Here is a 20,779-nt window from a genome sequence, read left to right on the forward strand (position 1 = left end):
TTTTACCACCCAAACAATGAAGTACAGGATCAGGGAAACATTCTGGCCAACTGGTGCCCCATTTCAAATTACTCTCCTATTCAATCAGATTGCTATTATGTTTTAAGGGGGAGGGGATGCTGCAACCGGTAATAACTTCAAGCTTTTACTATCTATTCAAGCACTTTATATTCAAGAAGCTCTATTACATGACCAAGATATTTCTTTTTACAAAGAATGTTTCAAGTGCACCCACCCCTGAAGATGTAGCAGTTTCCAGAAGCAAGTCAAGAGGTCCCTCATCCTCTGCCAGGGAGACAAATGCACTGTCTACTGAGAGCACATCCATGTCGAGGCACAGCCTTGTCCAGCTCCCCGGTGACTCCCGGTCACTCAGAGCCACGTATCGGTGGTGGGTCATGATGGGTCTAGAAGAGCTGAACGAGACACTTCCCAGCACAGGGAAACCTGGCAACTATGGCCGATGCTACCACCCCAACTTAGAGGACAAGACAGAAAAAACACATGCAGTTTCACAATCCTCTTGGTAGCACGTATAATCCCTGGGGCGTTTTTCTCCTTCCAAAACAGAAGTCTATACTAACTGACTAAAAGAATATGGAGGTGTTTTTTTTAATACTTAAAAAAAATTTTCTTCTAGTTCAATCTATTGCAAAGGCCAAAAATCAAGCTAAACATTAGCAATTTCAGTGATCATTTTAAAAAGTCAGCTAGGTGTGACAGAGAAGCAAACTATTGTCATCCCCTGCATAAAAAAAGAAGTAAATATTCTCTGCTCTTGCTTATGCTTTTACACATTCACAATCACTTTTACATTCTAAAAAAGGGATAAGAAAAACAGAGGAAAAGAAAAAACTCCTGGGCTACTATAAATGGGCTAAAATCTGCCATCTTTCTTTGAACTGAATACAATTAGTTGGCCATATTTCTTCGTAATTTATGGGAAAAAAACAGAGAAATAGTCACAGCCAATATCAATGAGCTAGGGAACTGCTGCCACTTAGTTAGAGAGAAAAGGAAAAATGAAAAAGAGATGAGAGAAAGCCCCTAAATAACACTTGTCCTCATTTCCGTACTGCTTCAGTCAGCCCAGGTAGTTTCCTAGCACTGTGAGTGATTTCTGCTGTATGGTCTACTTAATCATCATTGTGGTTCCTTTTTGGTTGGCAGAAAGTAGGTTTTCTGCCCCACATTCATCCAGAGAACAAAAGAAGATATTTTAAAGGTTTAGGGAGAAAAAACACCAAAATTTCATTCTGATTTTCAAATAATTGGGGGTCCTATCACAGATAACAATAACTTCTTAACTTTTTTGGTGCCAGTGACAACCTCAGAATAATGTTTTTCAATGCATAAAATATATTAGATAACAAAGGAAGCTAATTATATTGAAATACTGTTATCAAAATATTTTTTAGAAAAGTTCACAATCACTAGGCTAAACATAATCCATGTTTATGGTTATGGATATTAGCCATTCTACCCCTACACCTCTCTCTGCCCTCCAGCATACCAAAGGGAACCCAGTTCTGAGAACAGTCATACAGCAACATGGGCAAAGAAAGGCAAACTCAAAATGTATGGTGGTTGTTACACAAGTATCACAAAATATTTTTTAAAAGTGAGTTCACAAACCCCAGGTTAAGAGTTCCTGCTTTAGACCTTAGTACTGTTTCTGTAGCCTAACTAGGAATCTATAGCAAGTCAGTCTTTAAAGTTATGTATTAAGAAATACCCCTGGCTGTACCAGGGGTGGTCTACAGTCTTGAGGCCACATATGGCCTTCTAGATCCCTGGCTGCAGCCTTTTGACTGAGTCCAAGTTTTATAGAACAAATCCTTTTATTAAGGGGATTTGTTCTGTAAAGTTTGGATTCAGTCAAAGGACCTAGATGGTCTTATGGTCACAGGTTCCCCAACCCCTGTTATAACAACTGCTAATAAAGGAACCTTAGCATAATGGAAAGAGCTACCCTAGACTTAGACTGACAGGATATGGGTTCAAATTTTGATCCTAATACTTACTAGTTATATGAACCTGGGTAAATCACTTCTTTTCTTTTTCTTATTTTTTTAAACAAATTTATTTATTCATTTAAGTTTTTAAAAATATATTTTATTTTTAATTTGTGGAATAAAATAAACATTTCCATCATATGGTACAAAAAAGATGATTGCACATGAAACCTCAAATCCACAATGTACAACTTGGTGTGCCTTTTAAATATGTATATCATGTTATATGTTCTCATGTACATTTCTTTTTTTCCTTTATTTCTTCTCTCCCCTCCCTGCCCTAGAGATGACGACCATTAGACACAAATAGGTGTGTATATATGTATATATACACACATATATACATATATAATGTATGCATATATGTGTGTATGTATGTATTATATATGTATACATAATTATTATATATATAATTATTCCAACTTCTATTTATCGGTTATTTCTCTATAAAATGACTAAGATGGTTATTTAGACTAGTTGACCATTCTAAGCTCCAAATCTATAATCCTATTGGAAAGTTTTCTGGACCTCAGCTTCCTCATGTGTAAAATAGGGATGGTAATATTATTCACATTACCAGATTCATAGGATTGTTGTGAGGAAAGTACCTTGTAAACTTTAAAGTGAACATGAATTATTCTAATGTCTGCTATGTATACAGTGCAATTTAAAAAGCTTAGAAGCGTGTCAGCAGAGTGTACTATACTATTTCTGATACTTAGAAAGGACTCAATAAAATCAAACACTAATGTAGATCAAGTGGCAGGGAAAGGGTAGAAAGGGAAAAGGAAGGGGAAAAAGAACTGGTCTAAGAAATAGTGATGGACTGTACTTGTTTCAGTCAATCAATAAGATTTATGTAACTCTTTCCTATTCTTGGCTCCTATAATCATTCACTCCATTGCAACCTTTTATGAAAAAAATGAAACAGACAGAGGAAAATGACTATTGTTAAGTTCATTTGAAAATCATTCAGTTGATATCTTTCCTGTACTACAAGGAGGAAAAAGGTGTAATAAAGTAGAAGACAAAAATCTTGAGTTTGTTCCCATCGTTGGCATTTACTAGCTATTTGGCCACTGGCAAAGCATTTTTCTTCACCCATAAAATAAGTGAATTGGAACAGATGATCTCTAAGGATTCCTTCTAGTTATAGTACTATGTCAATCTGATACTCCTCTTTTTCCTCAGTGTAAAACTAAGACAATGTTTTCCAAATCTTTCTTTACCCACTGAAACTAAGAATTCTGTGAAATTCCCTTGTGACTTCAGCCCATCTTTACCAACAAGCACTTTTTCAAGAAGTGAGCTGAGATGAGGTTTTAAACTCCTACATACTAGGCATCATGTCTTTCCCTTAATTTGTAGGTTAGTCCTGTGCACTGAGGAAGTCCTCAGTATTTGTAACTATGAAGAAGTAAATGTAGGACAAGTGTAGAACAGTACGTTGAATGGAAGCTTTAAGAGCCCCACAGCACTGGGAAACTACATTAGTTCTGAAATTTAAGAAAGTCTTTCCCAATACTACATTGGGGATAAGCATAGATCTCTCCCCAAAGTCCATTTCTCTAAATATATTCACAAATAAATGCATGAATTATAAAACACTACAGTGTCATTGATCTAAAGAAGATAAAAAATTGGAGTTTTGTAAGGTCATAGAAATGTCAGCTGTCTACTGGACTTACATGGACATGTTATACATCCACATTTCAAAGATAATGGCTGGGAAAGGGTTTGCAAAGTACTTTAAGTCCATTATCTTATTTGTTCCTCACAATGATCCTGGAAGGGAAGCAATACAGATATTATCATGTCTATTTTACAAATGAAGAAGTTAAGCATCAGAGAGGTTTTCTTACTGCTCTAATAAGTGGCCCAAATGGATTTCAAACCCAGGTCTCTCCTGACTCCAAACCCAGGACACATGTTCACAGTTCCACTCTACTCACATTTTAAGCTCTTAGATTTCCAGTTACAATAATATGTTTTGTGCTTTTTTCCCCGTCCTCCTTCCTTAATTTATCACTCATTTGTATTTTTGTTGAATGGAAACTTACATCGGTAGAGTAGGAAAAAGAAGGATCCAGCCAACAGACACTTCCTGAGTCCTAAGTCCTATCCATCTCATACTTAATCTCAATCATTCCACGTGCATAAAACTCAGATTTCTAGTAGAAAACAAACAGTTACAAGAAAAAAATAGTGAAAATTGATACACCGATGTTCTATTTTAGCCTCGCTGCTAAAAGTATTCTAACTCAAATATAAATGTGTGTGTGTGTGTATACACACAAACACACACACACACACATATATGTTGAAACAGTATAATTCTATCCCCCCTCTGCCTAATACTAAACAAGTTAAAACTTTCTTGGCCAGTGTTTTATCAGCTAACCTAATTAAACTGCTGATCATACTTTATACCCCAAAATAACTATACATACAAGTCTTGATGTTTAACGCAGTAAGGGAAAATAAATTTCTTTTTGTTGCCCTCCTTTAAACATGAAAGTTTTTCTATAAAACCTTTCATTTGTGCTTTCCTACAGTTACTGTATTAAATATCTTTCCACCATTATCTTTCACCATTTTTATCCTAACTTTACATAATATTCTTTTTTAAGGGATGAAATTATGGGTTCACCTATTTTTAAAAACCCTTCAGAGAAAACTTCACAAGAAGATAAATTTAACTATGACAATGATAAAAGTTTTTCACATTGCTAACAGTCCATTACAACTGTTACTTAATAAGCCTTGCTTAATATGTTATGTGTGAGAGCAAGATGAAATATGTAACTATGCTATTAATAGGGTAACTAGGTGGCACAATGGATAAAATGCCAGTCCTGGAGTCAGAAAGACTCATCTTCATGAGTTCAAAATTGGCCTCAGACACTATCCATGTGACCCCGGGCAAGTCACTTTCCCCTGTTTGCCTCAGTTTCCTCATCTGTAAAATAAGCTAGAGAAGGAAATGGCAAACCACTCCAATATCTTTGCCAAGAAAACCCCAAATGGGATCGCTAAGAGTCAGACATGACAAAAACAACCAAACAACAAAAAATGTTATTAATATTATTACAAAACTGATTTCTGTAAAACTGGGAAAATAATGCCTGCCCTTTCACTCTCTTCTCCCTAAAATATGCTGAGTGTTAATGAAAACTCACCAAAGGTTTGAATTCTTAAATTATGACTGACTAAAAAGCATATCTTATGTTTCTCTGAAGCCAAAAATCCACCTGAGCATGGGAAAAGGAATGATCAAATTTTCCTCTAAATTTCCTATAAATCAGACAAAATGTGGATACTGGCAGCAAGTTTTTCAAACATCTCTTGCCTTTTCTCACTTCTGTATCTTTTTCTATGTAGAAACAATTCATCCTTATGCTCCTTTTCTATCTCCCTCAATCTCTGCCTATAGAAATTCTACCCACTGTGTGAAGCTCAGCATGCAAAGTTCTTTTCCTTCATAAATGTCTCCTTCAACCCCTCGCCAGAAATGTTCTCTCCTTCCTCTGAAGAGCAAGAGTCCTTCATAGTCACATCTCATTAAACACTTCACATACTGTTTCATATCGTAGTTGCTTTCACATTTGGCTTTCTCTAACAAAGTTTATCTTCCTTCAGTGGCTCTCTGTGGTGGAAAAGTAACCCCAGGGTCTCAGGGGCTATGATGGGGGATTATAAATTGTAACCCATCCTACAGTCTTTGAGATGGGCTATGTATATGTCATCTGAACTAAGAAGCTTGGAGAGACTCACTACCAAAAGGAATACAAGGGGATGAGCTTTTTAGTAGCAAAAACCACTGGAAACCATCTAGGTGATGCCATTTGTGCACTGACACAAAGATCATCCACAACAAAACTATCAATCTCTGAAGTATATAAATATGCATGTTTTATCTTTCCAAATGGACTATAATGTCCTTAAAACACATCTTTGTACCAGTCACAGTATCTAGTCAGTTAGCACGTGTTTGACAATATGTACTGAATGAGTAAGAATGACCACCTAACCTACACTTGGATTCAAGTTTATAATCAACTTTGTTGTTTGAATGCTCCACTGGCCACTTTTGATATCCTGTGGGGGACTCTCAAAGCTGAATATTTAAAATAATTTAAGCAAGCCACTTCTACTAAATGAGATCATTAAATATCAAGATAACTTGTTTAGAAGGAGATTTTAGGGAAATATGAGATTTTCTTCATTATTACAATACTATCAGTTCCCAAATGGTCGTAAGATCATAGATTTAAAGCTGGAAGGAACCTCAGAGGACATCTAATCCAGTTCCTTCATTTTAGAGATGAAAAATGTAAGGACTAGGGAAGAAAAGTAACATCATCAGAGACAGAATTTGAACCCAGGTCCTATGATTCCAAAGTCATTTCACTAGACCATATGCCTCTTTGTAATATTCAAACACTACATACATTCCTACTTTGGAGCAGCTAGGTAGTGGATAGAGCACCAGTGCAAGAGTCAGGAGGACCTGAGTCCAAATCTCACCTCAGATACTTGACACTCATTAGCTGTGTGAACTCGGGCAAGTCATTTAACCCCAATTGCCTCCTCCTGGGTCATCTCCAGTCATCCTGATGAATATCTGGTCACTGGATTCAGATGGCTCTGGAGGAGAAGTGAGGCTGGTGACCTGCACAGCCCTCCCTCACTCAAAACAAAGTCTAGTGCAAGTCATGTCATCATTTCTCTGATGGCATGGTCTTCAGTAATGAAGGGGGAACACACACACACACACACACACACACACACACATTCCTACTTTAAAAAATAATATCTTTCTTTTGTACATACCTCCAGCCTACACTTGGCAGTGAGGTGGCTCAGTGGATAGAGCATTGGTCTTAGAGTCAAGTAGACCTAAGTTTAAATACAGCTTCAGAAACTTACTAGCTCTGAGACCTTGGCCAAGTAACTTAGCCTCTCTGTGCTTCAGTTTCCTTATCTGTAAAATGGGGATAATAGCATTCATTTACAGAATTGTTGAGATAAAATGAAATAGCCTATAAAATACTTTGCAAACCTTTAAAAGTGCTTCATGAATGCCAGCTATTATTAATGTTATATTTTCACATACAGTTTATGTCTTAAGGCTACTAATTAGTAATATTTACATTTTACTATACACTACCTCTTAATACAACACATGACTTTCTTTCATATTTCTTCTTTCTCCCATTTGCTGAGGATCGATGAAATCTAAAATGCACATGAGAAATGTTTTCTATATTCCATGACAGTCTTCTTAGTTGTTCCTCACACTAGACTCACATCTCCAGACTCAGAATATTTTCATTGACCCCCATGTACAGAATGTTCTCCCTCATCATTTCCTCTTCCTGACTTTCCTGCCTTCCTCCAAGTACCAGCTAAAATCCCACCTCCCACAGGAAGCCTTTCCCAATCCCCATTAATACTAGTGTCTTCCTTCTGTTTGATTATTTCCTATTGATCCCATATATAACTTGTTTGTATATTGTTGTTGGCATGTTGTCTCCTCCATTAAATTGTGAACTCCCTTGACAACAGGGACTGATTTTTACCTTCTTTGTATCCCCAGTACCTACAGAGTACTTGACATGTAGTAGGTGCTTAATAAATGTTTACTGGAGAAAAAGTGGGAAAAAGTTTTTGACAAAATGCAACACCCATTCCTATTTTAAAAAATGCTAAAGAGAACAGGAATAAATTGAGCTTTCTCTTAAAATGATAAGTAGTGTCTATCTAAAACCATCAGCAAGCATTATCTGTAATGGGGATAAGCTAGAAACCTTCCCAGTAAAATGAATGTTTATTGATTAATTGAATGAGTAGTGCCTGGCACATAGTAGATATTAATGAATGCTTCTTGATTGAATAAACACTGATGATTCAAAATCACCTTGAAGAGATCTCTCTATAATATTCCGTAGGGATCCATGCCCGGCCCTGTGATGTTTGATGTTGTTCTTAACTTGGATCAACACATCAATGGTAAAGTTATCAAATCTGCAGATTACATAAATCCAGCACGGTTGGAGTTGTGAGGAAAGTATAGATAACATGCTGCATTACAGAGGTAGACCCCCAAAAGATATTTGACAGACCAGAACTCTAGACTAGAATGCTTCTAGTGAGATGAAATCTTCTTAGAATAACTAAAGACACTTGCTTTTGGTTCCAAAAATGATTTCATAAATTCAAGACAGGTGATACTTTGTTTTAAATGTTTTTTAAAAAATCTGAGAATATTTTAGCAAACTGTAAGCTCAATATAAGTGAACAGTGATATGAGCCAAAAAAAGAGTCAATGTGATGTTGCACTGTATTAAGAGGGGAATAGCCTTCAGGTATAAAGAGTTGATAATCTTGCTCTACTGTGGAATTTGATACTATTGTCAACCATTCCTGGAATAATGTGATGAATTCTGGTCATGATATGTAGGAAGGGGACACTGAGAATCTGAAGAGTGTCCAGAAGACAGTAATCAGAATGGTGAAGGATTGGTGGATGAAGATGTTTAGTCCAGAAGAAAAGACCGAGTAGGGATATCAGCTATCTTCAAATATCTCAGGGTCTATCAGATGGAAGAGGAAGTAGACTTGCTTGTCCCCAGATGACAAAAGTAGAAGAAGTAAGTCGAAGTTGCAAGGAGGCAAATGTAGACTAAATTTGGGGAGGCTAGAAAGAACCTTTCTAGCAATTAGGATTATCCAAATATGTAGATGATTGCTTCTGAAGATAATGAGTTGTCTACCCCTCTCATTGAATGTCCTTAAGTGTTGAGTATATTGTGGTAGGGATCTTATTTTTTTTTTGAGTTTGGTTTGGAATAACAGAAATCTATTTTTATCTCATCCCTAATGTATCAGGAAGAGGGAGAAAAACAGAATCTTCACAGCCAATATCTGTAATCAAGAAAAACAAAATTCCTCATTGGTTGTGTCCAGAATCTATGTCTCATTATGCTCTTGAGAAGATAGACAGAGTGTTTCATCATTATCCTGGAATCATGGATGGTTATTAAATCGATCAGATTTCTTATGACTTTCTAAGTTATTTCTCTTTAGTCTTACTATTACCATGTAAATTGTTCCCCTAACTGCAAATTTTATTTATTAGTTCATACAAGTCTTCAAAAATCATTGGTTTAAATAATATTGATGTTATAGTATAAGATTTTTTGGTTCATTCTGCATCAATTCAGGCAAGTCTTTCCATATCTCTTTGAAACTATGTTTTTTCCTGATTTCTTATAGCATGTACAAATGTATTCTATTACATCCATACAGTTTGTCTAACCATTCCCCAGTTAATAGGAATCCCCTTAGTTCCCAGTTTTTTACCACCAACAGAAAGAGCTGCTATAAATATTTTTATACAAATAGGACCCTTTCCTCTTTTTTTGATTTTTTTTTGGTGTGGTACAGGCCTAGTATTAGTATAATTGAAGCAAAGGACATGCACTATTGAGTAAATTTTTGTGAATGAATCCAAGTTGTTGAACCCACTAATAACTCCAACACTGCATCAAAGTACCTGTTTACCTACAGCTCCTCCAACATTTGTCATTTTCTCTTTTTGTCATCTTTGCCAATCTAATGGATGTGGGGTAGGACCTCTGAGTTGTTTGATTTCTCTTTATTTTGGGAAATTTTTTCATATAGCTAGACATAGCCTGAGTTTCTTCCTTTGAGAACTGACTATTCATGTACTTAGATCATTTAACAATTGGGAATGGCTCTTATTCTTGTAAATTGGAATCAAGAACTCATGTGTTTCTTGGAAACGAGACTTTTATCAGAAAAACTTGCTGCAAAGTTTTTTTTTCCTAGTTAATTGTTCCCCTTTTAATCTTAGGTGCATCGGATTTATGTGAAAATATTTTTAATTTTAAATAATCAAAGTATCTATTTTATTTCAGTGATCATGGAATTTTTTTCCCCTTCACTTTTCATGTACCCATTTGGAGCTTACCTTGGAATAAAATATGGTGTGTTGGTCCAAATCTCATTTCTTCCATATAGCTGTCCAATTTTCCTGGCATTTTTTTAAATCAAACAGTAAGCCCTTAGATGTGAGAGCCTAACACTCATCTGCTAGGTTTGTTTGCTTCTGTATGTTATGTACCTAATCTAGGTTTCATTAATTGATTTCTTTATTTTTTTAAACAGTACTGTTTTGTGAATTACTGCTGTGTAGTATAGACTGATATCTGGTATTATTAGGCCTATTTAGTTCCCACTTTTTCTCATTATGTCCATTGAGATCTTTGACCTTTTGTACCTCTATATGAATTTTGTCATTATTTTTCTAATTCTATAAAGTAATGTTTTGGTAGTTTGATTGGTAAGACACTGGATAGGTAAATTAATTTAGATAGTACTGTTACTTTTATTATGTTGACTCATCCTACACATGAACAATTTTTCTCCAATTATTTATTTGGTTTTGTCTTTAAATAGTGGCTTATAAAACTACATGATCATTCAGTTCACTTCCAACTTTTGATTCTGTAAGATAAAATAATAATAAGCACTATCATAACATCCTTGGTTCCTTCAATCAATCCCAGTGGGCCATGGGCACAAAGTCCATCATTCTGGTTGCCTCTTCTGGACACTCTCCAGCTTATCAATGTCCTTCCTAAATATGTTGTCCAGAATCCACACCATTATTCCAGGTGTGACCTGACCAGGGCAGAGTACAAGACTATCAACTCCTCATCTCTAGAAGCTATGCCTCTCTAAATATAGCCCAGTATCAAACTACTATTGTTATTTTCCTGGAATGTCTGAAGATACAGGATGGACTAGATGTTCTATCTAGGTCTTTCTTGACCACTTGAATTTTATCCAAGTCTGGTTTGATGCTACTTTTTCATCAAAGAATGAAATCACCATAAAGAGAAAAGGATCAGTGTAATGTATGATGGTGGTGTTTGTTTATTGGAACAGTTAACTCCTTGCACTTGTTATCTGTGATAATTGTTCAGTATTGGTTGATTATATTAAAATTCTTCTTGGAACAATAGTATCAAATGCCTTATTGTTCTTGGGTATCCACATCTACAGGATAAGAAAATAACATTACACCCCATCTGCCTGCCAAAATTCTTTCCTCCAAAAAATCCAAAGAATTGACACTAAGTTAAAATATATCATTTCCATGTAGGAGCAAACTAGGCAAATAAATTCATCCTGAGTCATAAGCACATGGTGTACCTAAACAAACAAAAATACCTAAAATAAACCATGTAGAAAGAAGCTACCCTAAAGAAAAATATCCTATGTGCAAATAATTTCTAAATACAAAATTCAACCATTTCACTTGTATATTTTTAGGTACTGATATTCACACAGATCAAATACAGCAACTTCACAGGAAAGGGATACCTGGCGTTTTTAAAAGATTAACTGAATCTACTTTCAAGAATGAGCCAAGGGATAAAAGGAAATTCAGGGAGTCTCAGCTCTGCCTCTACTTTGTTTTGTAAAGTTGAACATGTTACTTGGTAGTTGTATTCCTCAATTGCCCCGGCTACCCAATACAGATATCTCACGGGATGATTAAAAAAATTAGATTTTAGGGATGGTATTAAATGCATACCAGCCTTAGAATTTTACTGCTGCATTATACAAGAACATTTTTTAAGCACACATCAACTGAAACTCTGTATATATATGAACCACACATTCTTGATGCTTTAAGAATTGAACATTTTTCTAAGAAGATGAATGTAGATGAAAGCACAGATATAAAATTTTAATGCAAACTAAATCTCCAAGGTGAGAACTTATACAATGTCAACAACATAATAAAGACAAATAACTTTGAAAGATTTTAGAACTTTGATCAGTGCAATGATAAACCAGAAGTCCAAAGGACTGAAGTTGAAACGAGCCATTTACCTCCTGCCAGAAAGGTGACGTGAAAGAGAATGAGACAAGTATTCTTGGACATGAACAATATAGGGATTTGTTTTGCTGGACCATGCATCTTTTTATGAGAGTTTTCTTTTTTTTAATTGTTCAGCTGGGGAAATGAGTAGTGGAGAGGGAGAGGTACTAAATGATTATACAAATAAAATAAATTTATTTTTGAAAGCAAGACTCCTAAATTACATACTCTGAAAACTGAGAAATTTAAGCCTATTTTTAAAAAATGTAATGTCTCATTATTTCCCTCAATTTTTTTGGAAAATCATGATTTTTAAAATAAAAGCTTAGTTATATAGGATATAATAATTTTAGGCCAATTTCTGTCATCAGTTCAACAAACAGATTGTGGAAGATAGTCTGCATCAGCTGTCTAGGAATTTCATGTGTGTTCATTATGTTTGGCTAAGGATAAGTGTTTCAGTTATTTGGCAAAATAACTAAATCCTTATCAATTAGTTTATGAGAATATTTTGATCCTTTTAAACAAAACTCTCAAAATTAAATTTTCAAACACAGTAATCTACAACCTGGAGAAGAGTTTATCCCACTTTCTTTCCTATCATCTTAAAACTGAGCACACCGATAAATGAGGGCTCCCTTTCAACAACTCATTGTGGCCAGCAGCATCTGAGAACATCAAAAATGAAGCTCATCTTGCCTACAACTTATAGATAGCACTTTTCACATGAGAAAGAGGAGGAAAAGGGCACCAATCCCAAGAGGGGCTGAACTTCCCTATGCATGAATCACTTCACAAGAGTATCATTTGTCATGTCAAGGATATTTTTAAAATATTTAGGACTCAGGAAAGGTCACACCAAACCACCAAATAACTTTTGATTGAACCTCACCTTTACAAAACCCGCAACTTTGGAGATTTCAAAAACAGTCCAAACTTCCCCAAACTGCCCCACACCCCTCTGATGGAGCTGAGAATTCAGCCTCTTACCTTTTTCAGAAAGAGTTTCTGCAGTTTCTTGTGCGGTAGCCTGATCATCTTTCACTCCAATGATCAGAGAAGATCAAATTCCAAAATAATCCATCATCTTCCTTGTCATTCTGTCATTATGGTTACCTTCACCTAAAGCAGTTGGACAAGCAGTAGTACTACTTGTCTCAGTGTGTGTCTCTCTCTCCTCTCCCACTCCAATGTCTTCCTTTCTCCAGCCTCCTTCCACTCACAAATAAAAAAAGAAATCAAATAGCTGGACTGGCTCTATCTCATCATTGCCTTGAAATCCGTTTTCAGAGGCAAAGAGACTCTGGCTTCATTCAGCAAAAGCCTGGTTCTGTTTGTCAGCTCACAGAAAGAAAGGAGAGGAGGGGAGGGGGAGAGAGGAAGAAGTGGGGGGGAGCCTCCAACAACAAACAACCTGACCAGCTTTCAAGGCTGTACCTCTCCTCCTACAGAACAGCCAAGTTACTCAGGTTCTAACAAGCTACAGAAGCCACAATCAGAGATGCTGGAAGTACACGTCTGAATCTTTCCAGGCTGGACTTCAGAAGAAACTAGTTCAATCTGTAGAACTGTCACAAATACTGAGTTTGGCTGATTGGCTTAGCAGCTCCACCATAGCACACCTGTCAATTGTTTAGATGTTATGTGTCTCAGCTGAAAATAAGAGATGGATTTCTCATCTATACACTTTACTCAGTTTGGTTTAAATAAAGAAGGAGATCTCTTCTTTATGAGAAATAGAACAGAAAAAGGTAGGAGGAAGACGAAAATGTATTTGTCTTTCGGAAACTACAGGGTCATCTGGTACACATTCCTTTAACAATGAATTTAACCCCCCTTCTTTCCTTCCTCCCTTAAAGCTCAGGTTTTTTTAATCTGCTTGCCTTATTTATAAAAGAATCAGTTCATATATTTATTCTAGAAAAATAAACTCCTTTATTCCCATCACTTGCACCATATGTTGCCTCTGTCCAGCCTAAGAGCACATCAGGCTTGCCAAAATACAGACACATCTGGTCCATCACTTTCTATCTCCACTATATAAAGAGGGGAAACAAACACCCCACCCTTTTCCAATTAACTAAAAAGGTAGAAGTTCAATTCCCCTTTGCAAAGTGCTTCCTATGCTTGGAAAATCATTGTTTTCAAACAACTTTTCATGCTTTCATCTATTTGACTGCTTCTGAACTGGGTGCATTCTATGTTCTTTTACTGAGTGACAAGGTTAGTTAAAACTCATCTGTCCGTATAAAATGTGTGCATGTATGATATCACTCAGAGGTGAACATGCTTGACAGTACTTTCGGGAATAATGAAAAGTAGGTCGCTCCACAAATAAATCTCACTGGTACAATTTATATTAATTACAGTTCCTGCTTCAGAAAAATTAAGTTGGGAACCTGTCACTGCATTTTAAAAAGAGCACAGATGAAATATGCCACTCATCTCCACATTAAGGTAAGGGCAGTGAGTTGTCCTCTGAGGCTACTGACAGTTCTCTGATTATGAACATAAAAGGCCATATACTGAAACCAATTACATCTAAAATATCGAATGGAAGTACATCTTTTATAGCCTAGCAGATGACAAAATAAACCAAACATCTGCTCATTGATGAAGGTTTTATGAAATCTCGCATTAATTTTTGCTGTTTCTTAAATGGCACAAGATAATAGCAACTAGGGAAAAAGGAAAATTTGAAACCATAATACTGCTTGAAATTAAGGAATTTAGACTACCAAACAACCAAAACATTTGGTTGTTTCTTACAAATTTTCAACAATGCACTTTTTTAAATGCATAATAAAAACAACTGATTGGATAATGTGTATCATGTTCCCAAAATCTGAAGCATCATCTCATGACAAAAAGAGTTGCCTCCCTTTCACATAGAAGAAAATTATAATTCCTGGAGATTAAAATTATTTAAGGCAATACAAGGGATAGTAGCAGAAAAAGTATTAGCTCTCCTTTTAGCCAAACACACCAAAAGTAGTTATATAAAAATTAATTGTATTGGGCCTTAGCAACAACACAAACATTTACATCTCAATTCTCTGTCCATTCTCTTAACCAACACTTGATTCCCAAAACTATAGGACCAAAAATTAGTCTACACTCTACTCCATCACAACTATTGAGCTACTTGGAATTGTAGCTGCCTTTAATTTTCATGCAAAAATTCTCTTAAAAGCCAGAATTTCTTCACAGAGTACTGGCAAACCTTACCTCCTTTCCACTTCATAGAAGTCTCTGTAGTCTCCCACTCTCACTATTTCTTCCCTTTTTATAGCAGATGCTGTATCCAACAAAGCCACTATAGAGAAAAAAACTTTATCCAATTCTATTCCCATTATATTTCTAAGAGAACAGTGAAGGTGGCCAAAAGCATTGATCACAACTAATACTTCCATGATACTTCTGTTATGGCCTGAGCCTGCTTAATCCTTTGAAGACTGTGGATCTGTAAGCTCATTGGTTATGTATAGATCACAATTCTTTTTCACCTTCTCATCCTGTGTGATCCTTGCCCACATTTTTCCAAATAACCTATCAGCAATGATCCACCAAGCTCTCTGATCTTCCCTTGCTGCCTTTACTATTTCAGGAGTACCTATGTGACATTCAAGCTGTTCATCTGTTTTTTCTTACTCTAGCTACAGGATCCACCTACCTGCTTTTGTTCCAGTTAGAAACAAAGTTTGATTATCAAAAATTTCCCCCCTTATTTGTTTTCTGAATTCCAGTAAACTGCTGATGTGTACAGATAAAGAAAACATATTTGGATTTTCCTATTGATCCAATTGAATTTTTCCAATTAAAACAAAATAATGAAAAGAGAGATACATCTCTCTTGGGGGATGTGTGTGTGTGTGATTCCTTAATTAAGTGTTGATAACAGCTAAAATTCATATGATGAATTGGACCATGGCTACTTTAGAGTGGGTGAGGGAAAGAGGGGACAGTTTTAAAATTATGTGTATGATACAAATCACTTCAGGATGTGAATATTTGGGAGTTATTTTGCATGTTGGATGGAAATTCCAGCTCAATACAAAATTGAAAATATCAGCTAGAGTAATTTTTTTAATAAAGGAGGATATGTCATCAGGGACACCAAACCTATTCCTCCAATTCAAAGATAACCTCTTTAAAGCCACTTTTCTGAATGGAAATATACTGGGATGTTTGCTCAATGGAAAGTCCTTATTAATCAGATTGATTTTTATTATAGAGAGAGAATAGTTAGCTCTCAACTATTCAAGGAAACAGAAACTGGCCTACCATCCTTGAGTGAATGTAACTCAGCAACAGACTAGCAACTTAAAAAATTTAAACTTTATCTCTTACCAAGCACTGTTCAAAAAATAAAACAGACAAATTCTGAATTTCTTTCCCAATTTCTAATCTGACATGTGTGTACTGATATCACCAAACAGAAGACAATAGCAATAAGAAAGCATATTAGAAAAAAAAAGCCACTAGAGGCCATGAACTACATCATGTTATATAGTCTAAAGTATGTTGATTCTGGAGTCAAAGGACCTACCTACATTCTAGATCTGCTAAATTACCACCAGTATGATATTACAACCTTTATAAGCCTCCATTTCTCATGTTAGCCAGTAGGAATTTATTAAGTGTCTTATTAAAGTGTTTTATTATTTTAATTTATTAAGTGATACTTATGGAGTGCCAGGCATTGTGCTAAGTGCATGGGATGCAAAGAAATGCAAAAGACAGTCCCTGCTTTCAAAGAATTCACAATCTAGTGGGAGAAACATCTATAAAATTATCTATAAAAATTAGAATGCCAGGGAGAAGTTGACTAGATAATCTCTAGGTTCTATTGCAGATCTAAATCATATAAGAATATCATATATGAATTTCTGACTAGTATAGCACTCGTAGAATTTTGGGTTGTTCAAAATGCAAGTCAAACTGAACTATTAGAAAATGCATACATTAGAATGAAAAGTTAATTATCTAGGACTCAGAGCACTTCAAAATGCAACAACCCTTGCAAAGGAATAATGTGAGTTCCCTTGGCTTTTTGTCAGTAATTCATATCTTTCACTTTTAATGGACTGTAGTTTTAGGATTGTGGGAGAATATTGACTAAATTTTGCCATGGTTCATTAGGATAGCCTTTTATTGAATGCCATTGTAAACAGCTACAACATATAATCTATTTACTTACTTTCCCTGTATATTATTCTTTTAAAATTCATCTATTTTGCATAACAGCTCTCATTTCTTATGTTCACCAGCATCCTCTTAGGGATTTATTGTTATCATGGCACGAAGCATTCATCTTCCACCTACAGGAATAAAAAGACTTGCACAAATGGATCTAAAAACCTTAAAATTCTTTTATAATTTCATAGTACTTTAATCATCTCAAGCTGGAAGAATCTGTATCTATCATGCTTTCTATGTATCTAAATTCCCAGGCTAGAGTAACTTCATATTTTTCATCAAATTCTTCCTCAAATCTGCCTTGAACTGCTTTGTAACCCTAAATTACCTTGGTAGTCCAAATTCCTGGCCTCTCTACCACACTGACACTGTCCTTTAAGTCTTTTTGCATGAAAATAATATTTTACTCTTACCCAATTACATGTAAAAACATTTAAACATTAGGTTTTATTTTTAAGTTTTGAATTCCAAATTCTATACACTTGCTCCCCAATCCCCCCCTGAGATGGTAAGTAATCTGATATAGGTTATCCACGTGCAATCATGTAAAACATTTCCATATTAATCAAAAATAGGGTCCTTTTTACATGTCCCCTTTTACTATAATGCACTCCCTTCCTTTGGTTGGTGATATTTTTTGTTGTACCTACTTTGTGAAACTCATTAAGTATGAACATGAATCAGAAGCATTGGATAAGACGACTCTTCTCAGGAATCACTGAAACCACAGGGTATCTGGGGGGTATTAATTTACAGTGTTAAGACCATCCTCCATGGAGGCAAGGAAAATGATATTTTTTTTGAGGATTCAAACAATCCAAAATTTCAGAAACAGAAGAGGAGGAAACAAGGTGCAACACACTGAGTCAGAGGACTTTAGTTCAAGTTCTGGCCTAGCTGGGACCTTATGTAAATCATTTTATTTTGCTAGACCTTGAATTCCTCATCAGTTACATGAAAAAGTTAAAATTGATGAGTAAGGTTCCATCTTGCAAACTATGGTTTTTTCACCAATGTATGGGTGTATAGGGGACAGGTAGGTGGTACAATGGATACAGCAGGACCTGGCATCAGGAAAACTCATCTTCTGGAGCGGAAATCTGACCTTGTACACTTACTAGCTGTATGACCTTGGACAAGTCACTTAACACTGTTTGCCTCAGTTTCCTCATCTGAAAAATGAACTGGAAAAGGAAATGACAAACTACTCCATTATCTCTGCCAAGAAAACTCCAAATGGGATCATGGAGAGTCAGATATGACAGAAAAACAACTGGACAACGACAACAGGTTTATGCTTTCCACATTGAGAGGTAGTGTGGTAAGATAGATAAAGGACAAGTCCTCAAAAACACAAGTTCTAATCTCACATCTGACATAGACTAACCACCAATTGTGCAACCATCAGCAAACTATTAATTCCTCAGACAACTCAATTACCAATGAGTTGCTGCTCTATATCAGTGGAAGTATCTACACCAGGAGTCTCCCACATGGAGGAAATTACAGGTTTGGACCAAAAAATAAACCAAAAAACCCAAAAAGGTTATTTTCAGATTTTTTCAAGATGGGGAATAAGATGGTAAAAAGTAAGGATTAAAGGTGGTCAGTTTGGTTTGCCTAATTTAATTTAAAGTAAGTGCCCTGGAAAGTGATACCCTTAGAAATGAGTATCAGAAGCTCTACAGGTGAGATTAATTGTTAGAAAACCAAAGAACAGATCTAGTCATGTATGGTGAGCATACTCCCAGAACACCGACTATAGTAAATTGAAGGAATTCTTTGCCAAGCTTAAACCCTGTCTACCATAGTATCAAACCCCTATTACCTTGCTACTCTACAGACTTCCCTTTTCACTAGCCTGAGCAGACTCATGTTGGTCACATGGGTTTTGACCTCATAACACTACATTCCAATTCTAGTCCTTCAGCTGTGTGGTCCATATTCTGGTTTCTGAACTTAGAATTATCATGTGATCTTTCTACCTTCTACTTGCAAAGGAACTTTCAGACTTTGGCATTCTCTCCTCCAAATTGGAAAGACTTCAACCAGTACCAATGGTTGTCTCAGGCACAGATTATGATGAGTATTGGTTCAAACCCACCTGGGGATGGGGTCAGAGCAGATGATATATCAAGGTGGGATAGAGCTAACCACTATTGTGAGCATAGAGATCTCTAGAGACCTTGAATGATGGTCAAATGTTGCCTTGGGGTGATGGGTGCCAGTGGCAGGTGTTCTTAACCTTTTATGTATCATAGATCCCTTTGGCAGTCTGGTGAAGACTGGTGAAAGCTGACTATGGACTCCTCAAATGAGTTAGTAAAAGGAAAGTGGAATTTTTTCCACCTGAGTAAATAGGCTTTTAGGGTAATGGGAAGGTGAGGAGGGAATATCCAACGACTCAAGGTTAAGAACTTCCACCCTCAGGGAAGCATTAAGAGAAATAGTGTGAGACTGGGACTTGGGTCTAGTTTTTAAATAAGGGGAAAGAATTGCTTGCTAAATTTTAAGAGAAGATATTTCAGGAATTAGGGTGAAACTGTATAAGAAAAGATCATAGTAAGAATATTGAAAAAGTTACCAAAAAAATTGTTTGACCAGTGTATTTGTCCTTGTTTGTAAACAGTAGGGGGACCTCTACGTAGACACAAAATAACAATTTCTTTTTCAGTCTTTCAAGGTATTAGTGACTGCAAATAGCATGTGTTTTAAGAAAGTAGAAATCACAAATTTAAAGAAATGCTCCTTTGGTCATCCTTCAATCTACTTTCCTCCATTGCACTAAGTTATTATTAACTCATTTACTAATTGAAGATTACTTAAGTGAATATTAGAGCCTATATTTTTTATCAGGGAATCAGACTCTTCTCATTGATGAAATAGTTCACAAGAAAGCAATGATCTCTTCAGAATTAATTAGGTCAGACAACAAGGGTTAATTAGGGTATGTAAGCAGCTAAAAGGGGAAAACAACAATAAAAACAAACAAAAAACAACCCTGACTCTAAACTTTTTCTTACTCGCATTTCAATTCAGTCACCCACCATGGGCCTACATAAACTACAACATGACACTAGCCTTCTTGCCCTTCCTTGGACAGGATACTCCATTTCTTGCTGTGTCTGTCTTCCATGGACAGAATGCTCTCCTCTGAGGTTAACCCCAATTTGTCCTGTCTATATCTTGTATGCACATAATTTTTAAAATGCTGTCTCCTGTAGCAGTAAGCACCCTGACATACACAGAAGGGCCTGCTGTACAGGTTCTTTGATCTGCCTTTCTAAAAGGAAAGCAACTTTTGCGGGGTCAACAATCACTAATCAAGTACATACATCATTCACTTAGTTCAGGGGAAAAAGTCAGCACCCTGAACTTCAGAGAAAATACAGGGAAACAAAGATCAACATACAGAGCTTCCAACTGCCTGACCATAAGAAATACAAACATCATAGATCAACAGACAGATGCAACTGTCTGACCATTACATACATAGTTACCAGAAAAAGAAGCACCAGCATCAGGGTTTTCAAAGCTGTGGGGCTCCTTAGCAGCTGCCCAGAATCTTGTCTGGTCAAACAAATACTTCCAAAGAGTAAGCCCCAAAGTAAAACCTCACCTCAGAGTATTTATATTCTTTTCAGAG

The 20,779-nt window shown here is 36.0% G+C and overlaps 1 protein-coding gene across 1 annotated transcript in view; it reads right to left on the reverse strand.

Annotated features, from left to right (window-relative positions):
• RPS6KA2 (ribosomal protein S6 kinase A2) overlaps positions 1 to 13,029 on the reverse strand; it is a 434,977-nt gene extending 421,948 nt beyond the window's left edge. Inside the window, exon 1 of the mRNA XM_072643859.1 lies at positions 12,925 to 13,029. Coding sequence (XP_072499960.1) covers positions 12,925 to 12,972 — 48 coding nt within the window. The 5' untranslated portion in view covers positions 12,973 to 13,029. The remainder of the gene's footprint in view (positions 1 to 12,924) is intronic.
• Positions 13,030 to 20,779: the final 7,750 nt, after the last annotated feature.

This window comes from Notamacropus eugenii, chromosome 2 (assembly GCF_028372415.1).
Source record: "Notamacropus eugenii isolate mMacEug1 chromosome 2, mMacEug1.pri_v2, whole genome shotgun sequence".
NCBI lineage: Eukaryota > Metazoa > Chordata > Mammalia > Diprotodontia > Macropodidae > Notamacropus > Notamacropus eugenii.